Source organism: Gossypium arboreum, chromosome 13 (genome assembly GCF_025698485.1).
Source record: "Gossypium arboreum isolate Shixiya-1 chromosome 13, ASM2569848v2, whole genome shotgun sequence".
In the NCBI taxonomy this organism is placed as follows: Eukaryota; Viridiplantae; Streptophyta; class Magnoliopsida; order Malvales; family Malvaceae; genus Gossypium; species Gossypium arboreum.
Genome location: NC_069082.1, coordinates 18,095,386 through 18,117,531, shown reverse-complemented (window position 1 = coordinate 18,117,531; position 22,146 = coordinate 18,095,386). Strand labels below are relative to the sequence as shown.

The window sequence follows — 22,146 nt, the reverse complement described above, 5'->3', positions numbered from 1 at the left end:
GCTTTAGGTTTCGATTTAGACAATGCATAAAAGAAGATTCCCCATCTCAAGAAATGCCAATAGCTGTAGGCACCAAATCTATCCCCTCAGGCATAGGACAAAGGATAATTGCTGAGCTCAACGCATATATTGAATTCCATTAAACATTGTGTGACAAACTGCAAGTAAAAGCCAAAGTTGTGAAAAAGTTTATCAACAAGGAAAAGGCTCTGAAGGCTAATCTTTTTTCCCTCTCTATTGACGAGTAATTTTGTTAAATTTTTTTATCAAAAAGGGGGATAAATGATGGTGCAGCTGAGAACCAACCATTAAGAGGGAGGTGAGTTGTTAAGCGGGAGTTCTTTTGATGCTTTTGATTGAACTTGATTTTGAACTGTTATTTTAGAATTTATTTTGGGATGATTGCAATCCTAGTTGCTACCCTTGATTTTGCTATTTTTTTTATACTTCTTTTGATGATTATGGTGAATGAATTGTTATTATTGTTTTTGCTTTATTTTCCTTGTTTCATTAGCTTACATAGTTATAATTATGGTTGGTTGATTATTGATGCACAATTCAAATTTAGCATTACTGGTTAAATTCACTTAATTATTATCTAAGTTAAGCTTTTTGGAATTAAGGGGAATAAGCTAAGGGGGAACTAAGGTTAATTGTTGATATAGCTTCTTGAGTTGTATAAGTATTGTTTAACAATTTTCCAAAAGAGAGATTGTTGAAAATTACGAAAGATTGAAGGAGTATGCTGATATGGTGGAATGTATTTAGCCCATCAATAAAGAACATAACAGTTGAGGAAACATATATGAAGGATTGGATTGGGTCATTCTTGTCTAATCCCTTGGATTGAGAAAGTTGGATTGGATCATTAAAGACTAGCTGCCAAATTTCCTTGTTTACATTATTTTTTATTGTTATACTATATTCAACTTATTTAATAGTTGTTTAATAAGGATTGTGATAGATCTTTTTGGTATTAGCAAGTCTCAAAATATTATATATTACAAATAAATATAACACTTAATGTGTTCAAATGAGTAATTTTATTTTATGAGTGCATTGTGATAGTAAAACATGTTTGTGGTTTTTCTTGCTAAATTCAAAAGGGTGAATTTAGTGGTGAGAGTATCAATCTCTAGGATACAAAAGTGAGGAAATTGCCTTAGTTGTGTGATAGATATAGGTTCACTTTGTGTAAGTGATAAAAATATTGGATATTTCCCATTGAGCTAAACTCTGTAGACGTAGAGAAACCGAACTACGTGAACAATCTTTATCCTATATTTTATTCTACTTATCGCAATGCTTGAAGAAGTGTCCAATCTCTTAGCAACTTTTGCCAAGCACTTTTATTATGTTATTTTCATCAATTTTATAAAGATGAAAAGTATAGATGTGCAGCATGTCCATCTTTTAAACATTGTACACACATACATATTTAATATTGTACAAAAATAATAAAAATATAAATGTGTATATTCACGTGCAATGCATGTAATACCAAAGGCTAATTTATATGAGTGTTGCAATAATCAAAATATTAAAGATTGAAGAATATAACATACGGTACTATAATATGTCCATCTTTGAAACATTGTACAAAGGTACTTTTTATAATACTATACTATTGGCACAAAAATTATGATTCCAACCTTTTCTATTCATAAATTATTATTTATTTTAAATATTATTTACATTAAATATTGTGAAAAATAAAATAGAATAAAATAAATAAAAATAAAGAACACATAAATTTTACGTGAAACCCTTTCGGAAAAAAACCACGAGAGAGAGAAGAAAATTCACTATGTCGAAAAATTTTTACTCAAATACAAGAGGAATAGACTATGTCTATTTATAGGCTTGCAAAGCCATATTCTAGTAGGATTGAAACACCTTATCCTAATCAATATAAAATAGATGGAGTTTAATAAAGTTTAAAACCTTATTCTAAAATAAAATAAAAGAAGTCTAGTTCTATATGGATTTTACTTTTATTTTATTTTCCATCGTATTTTATTTAAATAAGAATTTGGGTCACTTAATTCTAACAATCTCCACCTTGACACAAATTCTCAATGAACAAGTTCTTCATCGCGAACTTTCAATAAACAAGTTCTTCACCTCTTCCAAAAAACCCTTAAGGGTTTAACTTCAACAATGAACACCAACCAAGTCTAAGCAATGCTCAAACTTGGTTATAGGAAGTGACTTAGTCATCATATCTGCAGGATTTTCATGAGTGCTAATTTTGCTCACAACAATATCACCACGAGCAATAATATCACGAACAAAATGATACCGAATATCAATGTGTTTTGTTCTCTCATGAAACATTTGATCTTTTGTAAGAAAGATGGCTCTCTGACACACAAAATCTTGTGCTGATTTGAAGGTCTTCATTGAGTTCACTAAATAGTCCCTTCAACCAAATAGCTTCTTTACAAGCCTCGATAATCGCCATGTACTCAACTTCGTTGGTAGACAAAGCGATGTAGTTTGCAAAGTGGCTTTCCAACTAATTGCACAACCTCCGATTGTAAAGACTTAACTGTGAGAGATCTTCTTCTATCAAGGTCTCCAGCAAAATCAGCATCAACATACCCTATAACTCCATCTTTAGTTCTTCCAAACTGTAAGCAAACATTAGTAGTGCCTCGTAAGTATCTTAAAATCCATCGAATCGCTTTCCGGTGTTCTTTACCAGATTCGCCATGTATCTCGCTAATCTGCCTTGACGCATATGATAAATCGGGCGTGAACAAACCATAGCATACATGAGAGATCCTCTTGCACTAGAGTATGGAACATGTGACATGTACTCAATCTCATTATCGATTGAGGAGATAAGGCCGATGAAAGTCTGAAATGGGTGCTAAAGGAGTACTAACAGCTTAGCACTCTGCATATTGAACCCGCAAAGAACTTTCTCAATATACCCTTCCGACTTAGGTACAATTTACTTGCTTTTCTATCTCGAGAATCTCCATACCAAGTATCTTCTTTGTGGTCCTAAATCTTTCATCTCAAATTCTTCACTTAGTTGGGCTTTAACCTTTCTTATCTCTCTTTATCTTTTGCTACTATCAACATGTCATCAACATAAAGAAGTAGATACACAAAAGAACCATCACTGCTTTTTCTTAAAGTAGACACAACTGTCAAAACTACTTCTTTTGAAATCATGAGAAGTCATAAAGGAATCAAACCTCTTGTACCAATTGTCTTGGTGATGTTTCAAACCGTAAAGGGACTTTTTCAGCAAGCAAATATAGTCCTCTTTTTCGAGACTATAAAACCCTCTGGTTGTTGCATGTAAATATCTTCCTCAAGTTCTCCATGCAAAATGCGCTTTTACATCTAACCGCTCAAGCTCCAAATCATGCATGGCAACAATACCAAGCAAAGCTCGAATCGAACTATGCTTAACAACCGGAGAGAACACATCTGTGAAGTCCACTCGAATTTGATCAGTAACCCTTTGCAACAAGCCTTGCTTTATATCCGGTTCTTCAACTCCTGAGTCCCTTCTTTCTTTTAAACACCCATGTACAACGAATGCCTTTTTACCTTTAGGAAGTTTTACAAGATCCCATGTTCTGTTTTTGTGGAGTGATTCCATCTCCTCTTGCATAGCAAACATCCACTTTTACGAGTCTTCACATTAATCGCCTCGAATAATTAAATGGCTCTTGATTCGCATCTATATCTTCAGCCACATTTAAAGCATAAGCAACTAGATCAACCTCGGCATACTTCTTTGGAGGTTTAATTTCTCTTCTTGTCCTGTTTTTGGCGATAGAGTATTGCGGTGAAGAAGCAACTCTATTCTCAATTTTTGTCTTGGCTTGAGGAGTTGATTCAGATTAATCGATGCTCCACCGCTTTTGGTTTTCTTTATTGGAAGAGTCTTTAAGAGATAAGTTAGGTAGCATAGCGGTTTCATCAAAAACAACATCTCTGCTAATCACAACTTTTCTATTTTCAGACACCATAACTTATAGCCTTTTACACCAACTTTATAACCAAGAAAACGCATTTAATGGATCTCGGTTCCAATTTTCCATTATCAACATGAGCATACGCAGGACACCCAAAAATCTTTAAATCGGAATAATTAGCGGGATTACGGACCATACCTCTTGTGGAGTCTTTTTCTCAATGGCAACGGATGGAGATCGGTTGATCAAAAACATGCAAGAGAGGTCGCTACGCCCAAAATGACTTCGGTAAGTTGGCATTTGACAACATACATCGAACCTTCTCCATGATCGCTCGTTCATTCGCTCGCAACGCCATTTTGTCAGGAGTATGACGAATCGTCAAGTGTCTCATGATCCCTTCGACTTGCACAATCTATTAAACTCATCGAGCGTAACTCTAAGCCATTGTCTGCACGGAGGTATTTTATCTGCTTTCCGTCTGTTTTTCAATCATAATTTTCCAAGACTTAAATGTGGAAAATACATCACTTTTCCTTGGGAAGAACGCCCAAACTTTTCGGAAAAATCATCAATAAAGGTTAGCATATAATTAGCTCCACCTCTCGAAGGCACTCGGACGGCCCCACGATCGAATGGATATACTCCAACGTTTCCTTCGTGTTATGGATTCCTCTAGTGAATCGAACTCTCTTTGCTTCCCAAAACACAAGGCTCACGAAATTCGGTTTGCAAATTCCTTGCCCATTAAGAAGTCCTCTTTGCTTAATTCGCCATGCCATTCTCACTCATATGCCCTAGGCGCATATGCCAAAGTTTAGTAATATCATCATCCGACAAGGAAGAGGAAGCGAATTGCATCACCAAGATAAAGATAGAACCACAGAAACATATAACTTGGCAATCTTTCTTTGCCCTTTCATCACAACAAGGGACCCTTTGAAATCTTTAAAACCCCACTTTCACCGTGTATCATGCCCTTTTGAATCAAGAGTACTCAACGAAATTAAATTTATTTTCAATTCGGAACATGCCGCACGTCACTAAGTGTTCGACAACTCCATCAAACATCTTAACTTTAATTGTTCCAACACTGCGATTTTACATGAAGCATTATTTCCCATCAAAACAACACCTTCAGACATCTTGTTTCATAAGTTGTAAACCAATCCCGATTGGGACTCATGTGGAAGGTGCAACTGAATCAAGTATCCACTCCTCGCCACTTTAGAATCATTGATAGAAGCAACTAGAAGTTCACCATCGCGTAGTCTTCTACAACATCGCCTTCACCGAATTTTCGGTTGTTTTCCTTTTGATTCGCAGCCTCCTTTTAATCTTATTTTGTAGCTTATAGCACTTTCAGATTTAATGTGCCCTTTCTTCTTGCAGAAGTTGCAAGTTTTACCTCTGTTTGAAGATTTCGATCTACCCTTAGATTTACCACGAGGATTCCGTTCCTGTGTTCTACCACGATCATCATCAACATTCCGGTCTTGTCTCCCACGAACAATGAGACCCTCTCCCTGAGAGTTGGGTTTAACCACAAGATGCTTCATCTTATCATACGAGGTTAAAGAATCATAAACCTCATCAACTGTGAGAGACTCGCGGCTATATAAAATCGTGTCTCTAAAGGTTGAATAAGACGGGGGCAACGAACAAAGTAGAATCAACCCTAGATCTTCCTTATCATACTTGAACCTCCATGGCCTCCAAGTTTGAGAGAATTTCTTTAAACATCATTAAGTGTTCGTGCACGTGACGCACCTTCCTCCAAACGATGAGCATAAAGACGCCGCTTCATATGCAACTTGCTTGTTAGAGTTTTCGACATACATATTTGTTCTAGCCTCTTCCATAATGCAATGCGCTTTTCTCTTTCATCACATCCTGCAAAATTTCGTTGGACAAATGCGATGTAATTGTGTGAATGCCTTTCGATCCTTACGCTTCTTCTCTTCATCTGTTAATGTCGAAGGCATCTTATCTATCCTAGCAGGGGCATCCTCTAGATCCATCTGTGCAAGAACTGCTTGCATCTTAATTTGCCACAACGCAAATCGGTGTTGCGATCCAACAATGAATTTCATACTTCAAAGACGCCATTACCGTGATCGAGATGAATAACCCAAAGCTCGATACCAATTTGTGAAAAATAAAATAGAATAAAATAAATAAAAATAAAGAACACATAAATTTTACGTGAAACCCTTTCGGAAAAAAACCACGAGAGGAGAAGAAAATTCACTATGTCGAAAATTTTTACTCAAATACAAGAGGAATAGACTATGTCTATTTATAGGCTTGCAAAGCCATATTCTAGTAGGATTGAAACACCTTATCCTAATCAATATAAAATAGATGGAGTTTAATAAAGTTTAAAACCTTATTCTAAAATAAAATAAAAGAAGTCTAGTTCTATATGGATTTTACTTTTATTTTATTTTCCATCGTATTTTATTTAAATAAGAAATTGGGTCACTTAATTCTAACAAATATGATATATATTTTATTCTTTATTTAAAAATATGAGCTAATTGCATAAACATCCCTAAATTATGATTTTAATTTTAAATTGGTTTCTCAAACTTCAAAATGTTTTAATTACATCTTGAACTATCAATGTGATATTAATTAGGTCCTTTCTTTAGTTAAAGGAACATCAAATCTTATGCGTAATTTTAATATGAAAAAATTAAAGAAATATAACATTGTCGCATAAATTTAAAAAGAAAAACTAAAAATAAAGTAAACAATAAAGCTTTTATAAAATTTTAAAACCTTTAAATTAAGATTTTTAAAACATATATTTTACCATATTCATTTTTTCCTAAATTTTTCATTTTAAATTAGATTACATAAGATCCAAGTATCGTTTATAAATTAAATCTAATTGATGATCATTAATAGTTTAAGAATGTAATTAAAATTATTTGAAGTTTAAGGATGAATTTATTATATCAATTAACTCAAAATCAAATGAATGTAAGAAGAAAAGCAATTTGTTTAAATAAGCCAATTAATTATTATTACAAAAGAGAACTTATGGAAAGTACTTTTCATGTATTTCTATGTCTTTTTTGGTATTCGTTGCTGAAACTGTTTAATACATTGCTTTGTCCGTAGAAAATGTGGATTGCACAATCCCCATCCTTTTCATTAGTTGCTATTCACTCAAAAACAGCATCACCATCCATCATGAATTTCCAAACAAATCAATAAATATATCTTATAATTCAATATACCATTCTACTCTTGATGGAAATTAATATAAAACATCCTTTTAATTATTTCATGATTTTCACTCTTAATAACTTTCGACAATATTATCTCTAAATAATATTTTTAAACTTAGATTAACAGTCAAATCAATTAAATCATTAATTCTTAAATCAATTGATTAGTTCGATTTTAATTAAATAAATTATTAAAATTCATAAAAATTAAAAAAACATATTAAATTTTATAAAATCCAATTCAACCGTTAGCTCAATCAATTTTTTATCCTTATTCAAAATGATTTGTACATATTCGTGATTCAACCAATCTAATTCGATTTCAACAACTTTATCTTTAAGATTCAAACCTAAATTATCTGCTAATAATACAATATATTTTACCACTACACCATCTTGCACTCTTTAATAATAAATAAATATATTTCATTATTAACTCCTTTGCCTCAAAGATCTTGTAATAATAACCATTATCAAACTTGATATCATTCAAGGTTTGACAATCTTTTACTAATAATTAATTAATGACCCTTTTTTTCCCTTGATTTCTAAGAAAACTTTCATTGGGAAAGGGTGTTTCCCCCTCCCTCTCCAATCTCCCTTGTATCTTGTCCAATAAATTAGAATTCAAAGACCAAATCCACAGTTTTTCAACCTTCATTTCCTCCAGCTTCCACTTCCCATTCCCATTCACTATATTTTGGCTGATACATATACAATTAAAATCTCTTCCTTGGGGTTTTCCTTACTTTTTGCTCCATGCATGCTTCCCCTTCAGTCCCTTGTGCTACCTCAAAATTCTCCATGCATGGCTTGGAAAGTATCCCACATGCTCATCTTCACCATTCTTTGGCTCTCTCTTCTCTTGTTATGGCTTCATGAATTCCAAAACATTCTCAACTTCAATTTCAATACCAATACCAGTGGCAAACAACCCAACCCCACAACCTTTTCCTTGCTTTCTTCTCATCGTAATCCTTTCATCACTAGAAAAGCTGTTGCTGCTGCCAAATTTGACTTCACTCCGTTTCAGAAGCATCAAGATCAAGCACCAGATCATGCCAAGAAACAATCCAAGCCGGCCGATAACGAGGTTGATCCGCGCTACGGCATTGAAAAGCGCCTCGTACCAACCGGTCCGAACCCATTGCATCATTGATGAATGAATGATGATCATATATACTATTTCAGATCAAAGAAAGAAATAAAAACAGGTTACTATATGGACTTTATTTTATTATTCTTTTCTTTCTTCTGATTATATTTGGTAATCCTTAATTGCTAGCTTTTAGATCATATATATTGTTGATATATGTGTGAGATTGTGCTTGTAATTAAATGTATATTAGTAAATTAGGGACAATAGTATTATAATAATCCCAAGACAATAACTGATATCAACATTAGGGTTTTAGATATGTATTTTTTCATGATTATATATGTATGTATATTTCAAGGGAACATATGAGTAGCTGTAACGGCACGGCACAGCACAGCACAACATAGAAAGCAAATTTCAGCTAATAATGTTGGTTAGTGTAGAAGGATTAATTGCTTTGTGTTGAAGAACAAATCATGTGGTAATTTGGTTCTTCCAATGCACTCATTGATGGATGATGCCATAGATATGTAGAATTACACTTCACCTTACCCAAATTGTAGCTTAGCTTTGGGGTGGAAATTGGGCCAAACGATGAGGATTTTAGGTGTTGGGCAGTAATTTAGTTTTGGTATGCATATGCAATGCATGTTTCTATGGCTCACTCCTCTTGGTTAAGTTAAAAGGGACTGCTAGTCCTCCCTGAAATGTGCAGAACAGCAAGTCCAAGGGCAACAGTAAGTAAAATTTTCCAATCCATGCGTCTATTTATTCATAAATGGAAACAATTAGATGAACAAATAAAATAGAAAGAAACCAGCAAGAGAAGAGCACAATATTAAGTGGTGAAGCATAACAAACAGCAATCAACAACAATCAAAATGTAAGGGTTTGTGGAATACTTGGATTCAAGTGTAAGTACCGAGTATGTATCCCCACAAAATATGTTCATTTCTTTGTTTAGGTTTTATCATGTATTGAAATGATCTTTGAAGGGTTATATCGGAAACAGATACTTCTAAGAAAAATGAAGACTCGAAACATTTCCAACGGCTGGGAAAATGAGTTTCTGAAGCAAAGGTAACGAGGACATTTGCTTCATTACAGGAGGAGCAGAGTGAGAATTAGCATAAGTAGCTGATTCTGCCCATATAAAATAACAACTTAGCATCTCAGCATTCATGAAATTTACGAGGGGTTTTTAATTTTACTTTTTTTTGTCTGGTATCCAATAGTCATATTGTGTTTCGACTAAATTCAGAGTCAAGCCAAGTCAGACCACTAAATAGAGAGTAAAGCGCTCTCAGTATTATTTTCTTCGTCGACCATATTTGAATCCGAAATCTTGCTTAAAAATATCAAACTCCTTACAATTCCACCTAGCGGTACACCTTTCCCTTCAGAAAGAAGATCTACTTTTTCTTAATTAAAGGGAAGCTACTAGTTTGCATTTGTTAAATACATTAAAACTCCACTACCTTGCATATATCTTAAAATCCAGATAACAAGAACAAAAAATCCATGCAAATTTCACTCTTGAAATCACTTAGCTACATAATATAAACCATAAAAGTTCACCATCTAAGATTCATATTACAAACAACATTGGTCACTGAATACATCATGATGAAATTAAAATAACCCATGGATCAATTATACGCAAGCAATATGTAAGAATAGAAAACGTATTCATTCAGCGGCTGTCAAGTGGAGGGAAAGGGGTTGAAGCCACTTCGTACCATTTCGTCAAGCGTCGAAAACAAAGGTTGGGGCAGATTATCCCAGTCATACCAATCCCAGCCGTCGCATTTGTCTGGCTCCGGGTTTTGTGGAACTTGATTAGGGTCAGCCAGCACTGCACGGAGAAAGATGATGACGTAATGGCAGGGTTTGGATTTGTCCAGGAAGACTTTACTGGTCACTGTTAAGAAGTCTGCTTTCCCCATTACCAAGCCCGTCTCCTCCATCAGCTCTCTGGCTCCGCACTCTTCGAAGCTCTCACCTGCCAACAATTATTTTGCCCTTTTTTTTTTAATTAATGAAAGCGAAACAAGTAGAGATGTGAGTTGAGTGAGAGAGAGAGACGGACCAAACTCGAGGTGGCCGCCGGGGAGAGCAAAGGTGGATTCACCGATTGAGGCGCGGCGGCGACCCAGGAGGACCGATTTCCCCTTCAACACGAACAGCACAACACCTACTCGTGGCACGGGCTGTGTTTCCTCCATCTCGAATGACAGTTCAGTTGGTGGGTTCTCTGGACTAGTAATAAAGAGAAGGGAGACTGGGGGACAACGCAATTAGGCAGTCAAAGGTGGCGTATAATATATTATATTATCAAAATGTAAGGGAAAGTGCGCGGCCCAGTCATCTTTCTTTGTTGGTGGGCTGGTTTTAACTTGCTATTTTGACTTCTGTTTTTTGTCTTTGTCTATCTCTGTCGTCACTGATAACATTCTTCGTAGTTAGGATGCTATTGTGGAAGTTGCACCGGTTTAACTAAATAAATTATTAAAAATTTTAATAGATTCAGATTGATATCTCAATCGATCTAAATATGAAAACAATAATATGCAACTCTTTTTTTAGAAGAGAGATACGTTTATAATAACATACATACGGTGAGATTAAAATATGTAAAGAGATGAAATTTTTAAAAGTGTATTAAATTCATTTAAAATATTTTAATTGTATCTTCAAATATTAATATTGTATTAATTAACTATCTATTTAAGTATTAAATATTAGCTTGACTTATATATATATATATATATATATATATATATATATATATAATTTGACTGTTTTTAAACATGTTATTGTATTTTAAGGATTTAATTAAAATGTTTTTAAGTTTGATGAGCATTTTAGAATCTAGACCACGGTGTGGGGACATTGGTGTAATTAACCCTAATTTATATTAACAAACACAGCTCTATGTAAGTAAGAAACAATCCAATCCATTACTGAACTTAAATTTAATTTTCTTGTCTTGTTCCGAAACCCATGTTAAAAGATATCAAATAGGATTAAATGAAGGGGGATAAAAGGCCTGGTAAAGATCATCTACAAACTTACTTCCATTGTTGTTATATTAATGTTATAGTCATGGCTACAATTCATTTTCATAGCATCTGAGAGTAAATGATGAATGGCTAGAAAGGGCTGACATCATGAGCCAATTTCAACATGAACTCAGGTACAAGGCGTCTTCTTGGAGGCGCCACGGCATCTTTTGCAAGGGCTGCTTCATCTTCACCATGTATGATGGCAACAACATCTTCAAACATCTCATCTCTGCCGCCTCTCATGGGATCCTGATTATTTATTTTACATGTATGTTGGCAGAATATTTATACAACATTCACCCAAAATAAAACAAAACACAAAGCATGGTTACTTCTTCCATTACCTGAAGAAACAAATCTGTGTGAGTCTTTCCATCATACAATATGGATTCTGCTTTCCCTCCAACTCTTCGAAGCGTATCAGCAAAATTTTGACTGCAAGGAGAAGGAAAACTTGTTATAAGAAATCTGCATTTGAATCAGCTGTGACCTAGTCATTCAACAATCACTACATAGCAACATCATAACAATCTAGATGCAGAAGAAGAAAATGAAAAGTAGTATTGCTGTAATCTATGATGATTATCAAGGGCCTTATCCATGTATGCACATATAATTATTAACAACAAAGGAACAAACATTTAGAATTATGAATTGAGAGGACGAGATTTAAACCTGGCATCCGCAGGAATAGAATAATCTGCAGTGCCATGAAAAAGAATGACAGGAGGAAGGAGAGAAACAGCAGGCTTAACGTTTGAGTCCTGCACCAGAACTTCAGGAGAGAACTGATGCAAAGAATCTTCCCCTTCCATTATGCTGTATGAAAATGCAGGGACGATTTGAGGGAAACAAACACAGAATGGATCTAAACAAGATTTTCCTGAAACCAACTTACCTTAAAAAGATCGAACGGTATAAACCTCGAGTATGAAAGTGCTCTATGAGGTTAAAAAGATTGTACCTGTTGGGGAACATTAATGATAATTGAGTATCAATGAATATACACAAAAAGGAAATTGATTTATTACATCAAAATTTACTTGCATGTTTTGTATATAATAACATTACAAATGTTCATTCCAAATAGCTAATGGCACTAAATGAAGGGGCAATGAGAAGGTAAAAAACTTAATGCATTTAGCAAGGAACCAAAAGACAGACATGAGCCATAATAAGAGCTATTAAAGATCATCCACCCTGATATAAAACACTATAATGCTTTGATTATAACCTTTCAGAAGAAAATAGTGCCACATGAATTGAGGAAAATACATCAATACGATTTATCTTTGAGTCAAATTTGAAATCAGAACTGATTCCATAATTACTGTGAAGTTTTATTCAATATGAAGTTAAAAGTTTCAAGACCAGATTCATGGTAACAAAGAAAATAACAGTATTTTTTGAGTTCCATGCTGGTTCAGTTCCATGGTTATAAAATTTTTAATAATTACCCTCCAGATAAACCAAGGTAAGCTTTTATCTGGGACACACTCCAAGAAACACTGTCGCCTTCGCCAGTCTCTTTGATTGCCTGGTTTACAAGTGTGCAAGCAGCAATATGTGCACCAGCTGATTGCCCCATAAGATAAATCCTGGCAAGACAAACCATGAATAGAATATTAATTAGTATGATACAAATTAAAAAAAGGGAATATTACTAATCCTCTACCTGTTGGGATCACCTCCATATTCAGAAATATTATTGCAAATAAATGAGATGCCCTGAGAAGCGTCCTCCACCATGTCACTTATTGTACCCTGTGGAAAATTTCTGCAAGCAGATTCCAACTATTAGAAAAAGAACACTACAAGCATAAATTTAAGACGGTAACCAACAGGATCTCTTAATATTAATGGACTGACTAATAATTTCAAGATTTAAACCACATGAAGTGGTTGTGTTGCAACTAATCAAACAATATGAATTTACATATTACCCCTAGAAATATTCATTGAGAAGTGCTAAATTTTGCATTCAGAACCATTTATCAAAATATAGCTTACCAGTTTTGTAGAAAAAATGGAGATTATAGTCATTTTAGATGGAAAACAAAATATCATGAAAAAAAATGCAGCCTTTTAGATATGCAAAAGTGCATCAAAGACATTTCAAATGACAAAACCATTAGTGAAAGTCACCACATAGATATCTCCAATGAGATAAAAACAAACAGGTTAAACATTTTGAAGAAGTTTTAGGTCAGACCAAGTGAAGGTAAGATAATGAAATTGTATTAAAAGATCATTCATGCCTTAAATAGGCAAAAAATTTCCCCAATATGAGCTTCAAAACTAAACAAGCCAAGAAAAAAAAAATGTAAATAACGTAATCTAAACCTGAGCCCAGCTGATGATAAAAGATAAGAAAAGGTTAAATTTTGCAGTAATCAGATCATGAAGGCTTCTATACGCAAATCTTAAGATGCTCAAAGGGCCAGCTTCTAACGACAGTTATACTGTAAAAAATATATGGCAAGGAGGTCTATCAGAGAAACTTAATCAAGAACAATGGTTATCCAGTAAAATAGTGTCATCTCTACAACAAAATGTCATTGCCTTGAAGTGACATATTTTACCTGTAGTCTATGCATGCCACTATAATGTCTCTTTCTGATAACTGTTGACCTAAAAGAGAACCCCATGCTTTATAACTGCATTAAGAGAAAAGAGCTCTATGAAGCAAATCAACAATAAATCAGCAAGCATAAACCAAATAAGAAGCCAAACAGGTATAATGACAGAAAGAGTAGCCATAGGCCTTTGAGAATCATCAGAACTTGATTTGGCAACGGTAAAAGAAAAAAGTAATTTCTATATTAGAGGTTATACTTCCCCTTCTGATTATATGAGTTACTTTTCATTCTAAGAATCTTCAGTATCTTTCAGTATGATCACACAACAAATTTGAAGCTTTTGATTTCCAATAAAACTCAAAGGAGAGCAGTCTGCCACTACAATTGAGAATTTCTACTATGGTCCATATATATGACAAATAGCTCACCCAATAATCCAAGCCCCACCGGTTATAAAAGCTACCACGGGTTTTCTCCCTTGGCTGGTTTTAGGCAAATAAAGATCAAGCCTGCAAACAAAATTTGAGTTATCGATGCCTGAAATTCCAATACAATTGCAAGGGCATACATACTAACCGCTTGGAAATGCAAAAGAAATAGACAATCAACTTTACCTATTTCTAGGCTTTTCACCGTATATTATGCTCCTACGGACCTGTCTGGAGAAGAAGTAGTAAAAAGCAACTGCAAAAAGGAAAAGTAAGCTCATTATGCTATTTTAGATCCATCAAGTCAAATGTAAACTGAACAAAGAAACGCAGTGTCTCAAATTATGGTTTTGTTTGGTTCTGACTTTTGCTCTTTGCCTTTTGCTTCCAAGAAGATTGCTATAAAGCAAAATCATAATTGATTAAAAATGACTAAAATCTAACATGATTGTTCCATATAAATCTTAACATGTAAACTTTTTATTCAAAGAAGTTACATTTTAGTTTACATTAATCAAGAAGGTAGTTTGTTTTCGTAGCCAAATGCATCTTTTTCCTTTTTTCTCCTAAAGCAAACAGCAAGTAGTAAAAGCAACAATTAAAAAAACACAGTAATAAATAAATATGAATATAAGTATAACCTTGAATAAAACCTGGCATGAGCAACATAGCATAACAACCAAGGGCAAGGAACCTTGTGATCCATCTATAGCCTACCCTGAAAAATAGTCAACGATTAGGACACATCTCTTAGAAAAGTTGAACATAAAAGTCATATTAGCAGCTGACAATAAAACAATAATAATAAACTCCAAGTCCTTGAGCGACATAAAAATGATGACGGCATACCGATCTTGAAGTTTGAAGCCTCATGTATGAACGTACTTATATATCTCCTTCAACTAACTCCAAAGATTGAGTTTGTTAAATAATTATATCTCCTTAAATAACTCATGTATATTCTACTCACATTCATCAAGATTTTTCTTGAACTACAACGCATGAAACACTGTTCCTACATCTTCACTAGTCAACTAACTAATTCATTTTCTGATATTGCCAAAAAGAATACCCTCAATTTCAGCTTAACCATCTCTACTCACTTTTTTTCCTAGCTATAAGACAAAGATTCTTTTTTCCCTAAAGTTAAAGTGCAACATTTCTTCATTGAAAACTTTGAATGGGTGTTAATTAACAGCAGGAATACAGCTTCATCAATAATCATCATTGGATTTTCCAATGTAATACACTATGTTACTTGGAATTGACAATGAGTGTTTTCCTAAGCTTGTCCATATATTTGGAGTATCATATCCCTATCCCCATACTCATGTGTTTGAAAAGATACAAGTACTTAAAGAAATGCAGAGTCAGAGTACATGGACTTTTACATAAATGGTCATCAATCACTAACTTTTAACACCCCTTACAACTCCAGGTATCAAATGAACACATTTCAAGCCCAGGTATTAAATTCATGCATGCCTCTCAATCTATGAGAAAGATTCCAAGCCCAAGATGTATAATCATAACAATACAGAGGAAAAGTATCGCACCCGAGATAACTAAGGAGCTTGAAACATAATCCAGAAAGGTAAAACGTCTCGGCAGCAACATGGCCTACTTCCCGGCTTATAGACTGGCGGGGAGTCTCATCGGCTAGCAAAGCGAGCGAGCTATCACTGGAATTCCGGAGAAATCTCTGCTGATGGTTGTTGGCAACAGAAACAATATTGTTGTTAACGTTGCTTGTGGAATTGTAACTCGAAGCTCTGGGTAGGACAGGCGTAATAGGAATAGCCTTTTCAGGATCGAATTTTGACGAAATGAGGATGGTGGCCGATGGGTCAGCATCGATCTTAGCTTTGACCACCGTTTTGGCTGCCGATGCGGAGGAGGAAGGGTGGCTGGATATGGGCAAGATTGGAGATGGCATACCTCTTTGTTGGTTGTTTTCAAAGCTTGAGGATGAATCCTTGAATTGGATTTTGTTAGCAAATACTAGTTTAGTTGTTCATGATGGTTTGTTTGTGGGAAAAAATGGGCCTCGAAAATTACTGTGTTAAATTCGAGGAAATCTCAGCCTGGGTTTAGGGTGGAGCCGAAGAAAAGCATGGATGCGACGGAGAAATGAAAAAAAAAGGAGATGGTTGAAGGGAATTGGAGGGTCAGTAATGGCTGGTGGCGATTGGCTGAATAGCCCAATTTCTGCGTTGCCACATGGAGGTCTCTGTTTGGTAGTAGAAACTAGGCAAGTCTGTTTTCTTGGAATTTGATGATTTGGTAGAAAGTTGGAAACTTGGACGAGTAATCCTATTCTATGGTATTAACCAATGGTCAAATTTCGCTTTCAGTCCCTGTGCTTCAGTGAGGCTTGATATTTAATCCTTATACTTAAAAGAGGGTTGAAAATAGAATCATCATTTGTTTCAATTTAAAGATCATTAATGTTGTCACAACTCACAACTAAATTCGATAAATTGGTTAAATTGAAAATGGGTGGTTCAAGTTGTCCAATTGGTGATATATAATTAAAAATTAGATTAAATAGTTATAAATCAATAAAATTGAAACAAAAAATAATGGTCGATTATGTTTTTGTTATATTTTTATGAAATTTTATTTTATTTAGTTATTATTGAACTGATGGCTTAATCGTTTAAATTGAAAATGAATTGTTTGACTAATTGAACCACTAATTTAATTTGATTTTTACAACATTATCTATTGATGAAAATATTACAAATACATTAAAATTATCATCAATACGCCTACGTAATCATACCAACTTTAGAAGCAAATCATTATGGATCCAATACACATGCCTTATACTAAGGAAATTTTGACAAAATTACTAATAATATCGATGAGTAGAATAAAATTTTGTAAAAAAAAAAGTAATAGAATTTAATTATTAACTTTTAAGGAAAAATATTAAATCTTAATTTTTATAAAAAATATAATCACTAAGGATATATTTTAACATAAACTAATTTAATATCCTTATAATTCTAAATATTTTGCTTAACTAAGTTGTTATCTTTGAATATTGTGCTTAAAGATTATAATAGAGAAGGGAAGTGATGTTGTTAAGTCCGAAATGTATATTTGTAAAGATTTTTGTCAAAATTTGTCTATATTTATAAAAGATAGACGATTTAGTCTATTTTAGGTTTATTTATATTATTTTAAAATAATTTTGTCAAAATTCATCTATATTTGCAAAAGACTAATTAAGTCCATTTTAGGTTCATCTATATTATTTTAAAATTTTTAAAATGTATATTTATATCATTTCAATTTAATATTTAATAACTTTATATTTTTTATTTATTGAAAATTTTTATATAGTCATCTTAACATTATTTTAATATTTACATTAGACTAGAATTATATATTTAGTATAAGTTTATTTTTAAATATGTTATAAATTACATAATATATAAAAATAACATAATATAAAAATTATAAACTTAAAAATAGCTAGATCGGGCTTGAGTCTTGAATGTTTTGCCCAAACCTCCCAAATTTTGGGTAGGCTTTCGGGCCTAGGCAGGTAGCCCGACTCATGAATAAGTCTAACCACATCTACCTCCACTTTAAAATTGGCATGCTTCGTCTTATGATAACCACCGGTCTCAGACTATCATGCAGGCCTATCCAAATTGTTTTTAGGTGGCAAGATTGAATAATATTTTTTTGAGAAATCAAAACATAATTTTCTAATATATTAATTTATGATTTTATCATTTTTGGAGGGATTAAACATAATTTTCTTCTTCGGGAAGTCAAAATATAAATTTACGACTAAATTACCAAATAAAGCCTTTTTTTTAAAAAAATACAAAAATAAGCCGATTTTTTGAAAAAATACAGGAATGGGTCATTTTTTATAAAAAAAACACTTTCAACTGGAGTCTTTTTTAAGGAAAACTCGTTTTTCCCGTATTTTATTAGGGTTTTTTTACAAAATTTAAGGTTTTAGGGTTTATTAATAGGGTTTTAGGGTTTTGTTATTATGGTTTTAGGTTGTTTAGATTTCTTAAGGTTTTAGGGTTAGGTTTTAAGGTTTTAATTTGATAAAATGTTAACCTAATAATTGCAATAATTGAATTCGATATTTAAAATATTAATATTTATACTAAACATATATTATTTTTTATTAAAAATTGAAACTCGGAGTACTAAAAAAATATTTTTGACGAGATGGGTTCTGAAAAAATGCCCCAGATAGTAGAGGTTGAAATTTGTAGAGAAAAAAACACTCTAAGCAAGATGCACTGTTAGCAAAAGTACCGAAAAGAGTGTCTAGCTGGAAGCGTGTAAAACATATGGTGAATATTGAAGCAGAAAAATGTCCAACATATAGTGCTTGTGTGAAGATGATAGGGTTAGAATGCGCACCAACTAGAAACGTGTAAAACATCAAGGATGGATGTCCAACAGTTCAGGTTAGCATAAGACTAGAAGCAGAAAAATGTGGTGCAACATATGGTGCTTGTGTGAAGATGATAGGGTTAGAATATGCACCAGAATTAGACAGTAAATACTGAATGGGGGTGATGTAGGCATCAATGTTAGACCCGTCTCGTCAGCCTTTGGATTTAAAGGGGGCTTTCGTGACCTACTTATACGAGGATGCTGACGCCTCCTTTCTTCCCAATACAAATATGGCTTGCCATTGATCCTAAACCATGACATATACTCCAGATCGCATGCTAACTCCAGAACAGTAATAGGTTTGAGAGTAGGTAAAAAATTATACCGATTATTCCACATATTGATATGTTGGGAGTGGAATACCATCCAATTCTCATCCAGCAGCCGCAAGTCGATAAGATGCAGATCATTAAGGTTTTGAGGTGCCATAGGAATTAACTGTCGAAGTCAGAACTACCACAATACTCTATCAGTCTTATGTATCTCCATAGTAGTATACGCTACCAATGGGACCTTCACGTACTAAGCGTTGGGATTCTCAGGGATTACTTTTCGAATTGTCGAATCCTTGTATTGTGTCCATTCAAATTATATTAACATGATAAAAACATTAATAATATATATACTATTAAAAACGAAATCAAATATATTATTTGTATATAGTTCAAAATTAAATAAATGCATACCTCTACTTTTGATCATTGGTTTAATAGAAGCTGTATATCTTGAAGCTCAGTAGGTAATCCCACGTGACTCGACGAATGGTTCCACCTATTTAAATAACTTATTAGCATAATATTTTAATTTAAATCAAATTAATCATGGTAATATCTATTGAATTTTACATTGTTACTGTAACACCTCAAACTTGGCCTAGACGTTATGACCGAATCTATAGATGTCACAAAGAAGGGTTTTGAAAACAGTGTCGTTACAATAAATCATTCCAGTTTTTAAATCCATATTCGTTTATATCTATTATCGAAAATGTTATTCAATTAATTTGTTTGCCAAAACATAATTTACAGCGGAAGTTATAGTAATCGTTATTTTCTTAAAATCCTATTCGTAAGTTTGGAAAACCTTTATTTTATTAAAAACCATATCAAAAAAAGTATAAAACGAAAAATCCAAATCACAAAAATTAAACCAAACAATCCGGAGAGTCCAATTAATACAAAACTCCCAAAAATAATTCTTAAATAAATAAAACCTTTATTTAAAGTCAGTTTATAGACTAGTGGTCACTGCGAGACTCTGCTGTATCGATCCACCTAAGTCTGTAGATTACCTGAACAGTACAAATAAATAGAAATTAGTTTACGTAAACTCAATGTATAGCCCATCAAAAATAGACATGTTGTACATACAGAAATCACATACACAATCAGATGCATATTCAGATTCAGATTCAGATTCGAATTCGGACTTAAGTCCTTTACAGATTCAGATAATAGAAACAGATATACAGAATCCTACTCCCATCCTCTACACACCAACTCCGACCATCCTATCACATCATATGGGGTTAAAAACACCCACCCATCCCTATACACCATATTGTACCATTACGACACATATCAGATAATGTGTAGCCAAGCTGCCAGAATATAGACGATGATTGCCATACAGAACACTTCCTCCACATATACAAATCCCACCCTAATTAGATATATATATTAAGAATTATCATGCTTACATGCTTATATACAGATATAAAATAAATATATATCAGAATAATCAGATATGCATAACAATGTCATATTCAGATCAAAATATCAGACTATCAGATCACATAGTGTTAGGGTTTGTTTAGCCCTTACCGACCTTACAGTAGGCCCACAGTCGATCGAAATGACCTGTGCGACCCTAAAGAAAATTTTAAAATTTTCGGCCCACATGCCCTTATTGGCCCACACACCTAGATTGGCCTTACCCGTGTGGCTCACACAGCTAGGCCTAAAACCCACACGCCCGCGTGGGCCCACACGCCCAACTTGGCCTAGCTCATGTAGCCCACACAGCCATACTCATACCACCACACGGTCATGTCTTACACACGTCCATACCTTCGTCAACCACACGGCCATGTCTCGCACATGGCCAACCACACGCCCAAGCACACGCCTATTTAGCGTCGACTGCGTGGTTTTTCAGCTTTCGTCGAAGCTCAATTTCCTGTGTAAGAGAAACACACCTGGTACGGTTCCGATACGGAAACACTCTTGAACCACACAGCGCCTAAGATTGTCCAACAAAACACTGAATTAAACTTTTAAAACCAAACTAAAATCAAACCCAAGTCGGTCCGTCCATCCATTAAGCAATCAACCCTTACCTTTGATCGAACAATAGTAATTCCCACGCAACTAAGTCACCAATGGACGATATTAAGCCTCTTGATCTTATCCTAAACGACATTAATGACACCCATTAATAAAGAATTACCAAACGAAAGCAAAACTACTATACCCAAACTTACCGAATTAAATCGCAATCGAAATTGGACAAAAAGAAGCCACAATTACACTACAACGTCGCTCAGTAAAAAAATCTCACAGTTCAATTGAAACAAAGTTCGAAGGATAGAGAGAAAGATGAAAGAAAAAAAACGTAGAGAATGAGAAGCAACAGAAATAAACACCAACTGAGGAAATTTTTAGGAAAATAAAAATAAATTAAAAACCAACTAGGTATTTCCAACTTCCCATTAACACCTCAATCTCAACCACTTCAGAATTTTAGCTCAACCAAAACTCTATCAGTCAACTGTACAAAAATAAACACCCTCGCTCACACAGGGATTCAAACTTAAGACCTCCAATACACAAACCTTCTTACCACTCGAACTAGCAAGCTCATTCTGATATAGATTAACAGACAATTCTATATAAGCTTACTCAATAAGGGTAAGGTTTGGATCTAAAAATAACAAAAAATTGCTAAATGTGGGACTTGAACCCCAAGCTTCACACACACACCCAAAACACTTAACCATTGAAGCAAATACATACTTGTGTCAGATATTTACAGAAATAAAAATAAATTATTCAGGGCATTACAACTCTACTCCCTTAAAATAAATTTCGACCTTGAAATTTACTTGATCAAAATAGACGAGGATACTACTGACGTATTGTAACACCCCTCGTCCGTATCCGACACCGGGATAGGGTTCGTGTAATACCCCGAATTTTTTTACAGTAAAATATTATCCTTAATATAGTAAAATAAGAAAATAAAGGGACAAAAAGGGAAATTTTGAGTATGTCAATATTGGGAAGTATATTATGATATATTAATTCAAGAAAGGACTAAATTGTAAAAGAGAGAAAAGTTTTGTTGCACAAGAGTA

At 33.9% G+C, this 22,146-nt stretch overlaps 2 protein-coding genes and 1 long non-coding RNA gene across 6 annotated transcripts; all 3 read right to left on the bottom strand.

Moving 5' to 3' along the window:
* Window positions 1-7,584: 7,584 nt before the first annotated feature.
* On the bottom strand, window positions 7,585-9,039 carry LOC128286879 (uncharacterized). Its single transcript, XR_008277546.1, has 2 exons — window positions 8,832-9,039; window positions 7,585-8,362 (listed from the first exon to the last, which is right to left on the bottom strand). It is a non-coding gene; the product is annotated as an uncharacterized LOC128286879 (long non-coding RNA).
* A 768-nt stretch (window positions 9,040-9,807) lies between these two features.
* Window positions 9,808-10,621, bottom strand: LOC108451864 (nudix hydrolase 1). The gene is made up of 2 exons (XM_017749557.2): window positions 10,369-10,621; window positions 9,808-10,281 (listed from the first exon to the last, which is right to left on the bottom strand). The coding sequence occupies exons 1-2, from the start codon at window positions 10,502-10,504 to the stop codon at window positions 9,983-9,985; spliced, it is 435 nt and encodes a 144-aa protein (XP_017605046.1). The 5' UTR covers window positions 10,505-10,621; the 3' UTR covers window positions 9,808-9,982.
* Window positions 10,622-11,216: 595 nt separating this feature from the next.
* Window positions 11,217-16,715, bottom strand: LOC108489906 (probable isoprenylcysteine alpha-carbonyl methylesterase ICMEL1). Of its 4 annotated transcripts, none has more exons than XM_017794634.2 (11): window positions 15,908-16,677; window positions 14,993-15,069; window positions 14,538-14,607; window positions 14,352-14,432; window positions 13,927-14,001; window positions 13,020-13,121; window positions 12,802-12,942; window positions 12,243-12,308; window positions 12,020-12,163; window positions 11,689-11,779; window positions 11,217-11,593 (listed from the first exon to the last, which is right to left on the bottom strand). In XM_017794634.2, the coding sequence occupies exons 1-11, from the start codon at window positions 16,285-16,287 to the stop codon at window positions 11,432-11,434; spliced, it is 1,389 nt and encodes a 462-aa protein (XP_017650123.1). In that variant the 5' UTR covers window positions 16,288-16,677; the 3' UTR covers window positions 11,217-11,431. The 4 variants fall into 4 exon arrangements, with proteins under 4 accessions (XP_017650123.1, XP_017650125.1, XP_017650124.1 ...); XM_017794636.2 differs by having other exon boundaries at window positions 14,993-15,064; window positions 15,908-16,113; XM_017794635.2 differs by lacking the exon at window positions 12,020-12,163.
* Window positions 16,716-22,146: the final 5,431 nt, after the last annotated feature.

Excerpts from the sequence above, each read along its gene's own strand:
- LOC108489906 (XM_017794634.2), bottom strand. The coding sequence starts at position 16,287 with ATGCCATCTCCAATCTTGCCCATATCCAGCCACCCTTCCTCCTCCGCA. Across the intron at positions 13,122-13,926 it reads GTGGCATGCATAGACTACAG|AAATTTTCCACAGGGTACAA; the intron begins GTAAAATATGTC and ends ATCTGCTTGCAG. Across the intron at positions 12,943-13,019 it reads TATGGAGGTGATCCCAACAG|GATTTATCTTATGGGGCAAT; the intron begins GTAGAGGATTAG and ends TTGTCTTGCCAG.
- LOC108451864 (XM_017749557.2), bottom strand. The coding sequence starts at position 10,504 with ATGGAGGAAACACAGCCCGTGCCACGAGTAGGTGTTGTGCTGTTCGTG. Across the intron at positions 10,282-10,368 it reads CGGCGGCCACCTCGAGTTTG|GTGAGAGCTTCGAAGAGTGC; the intron begins GTCCGTCTCTCT and ends AATTGTTGGCAG.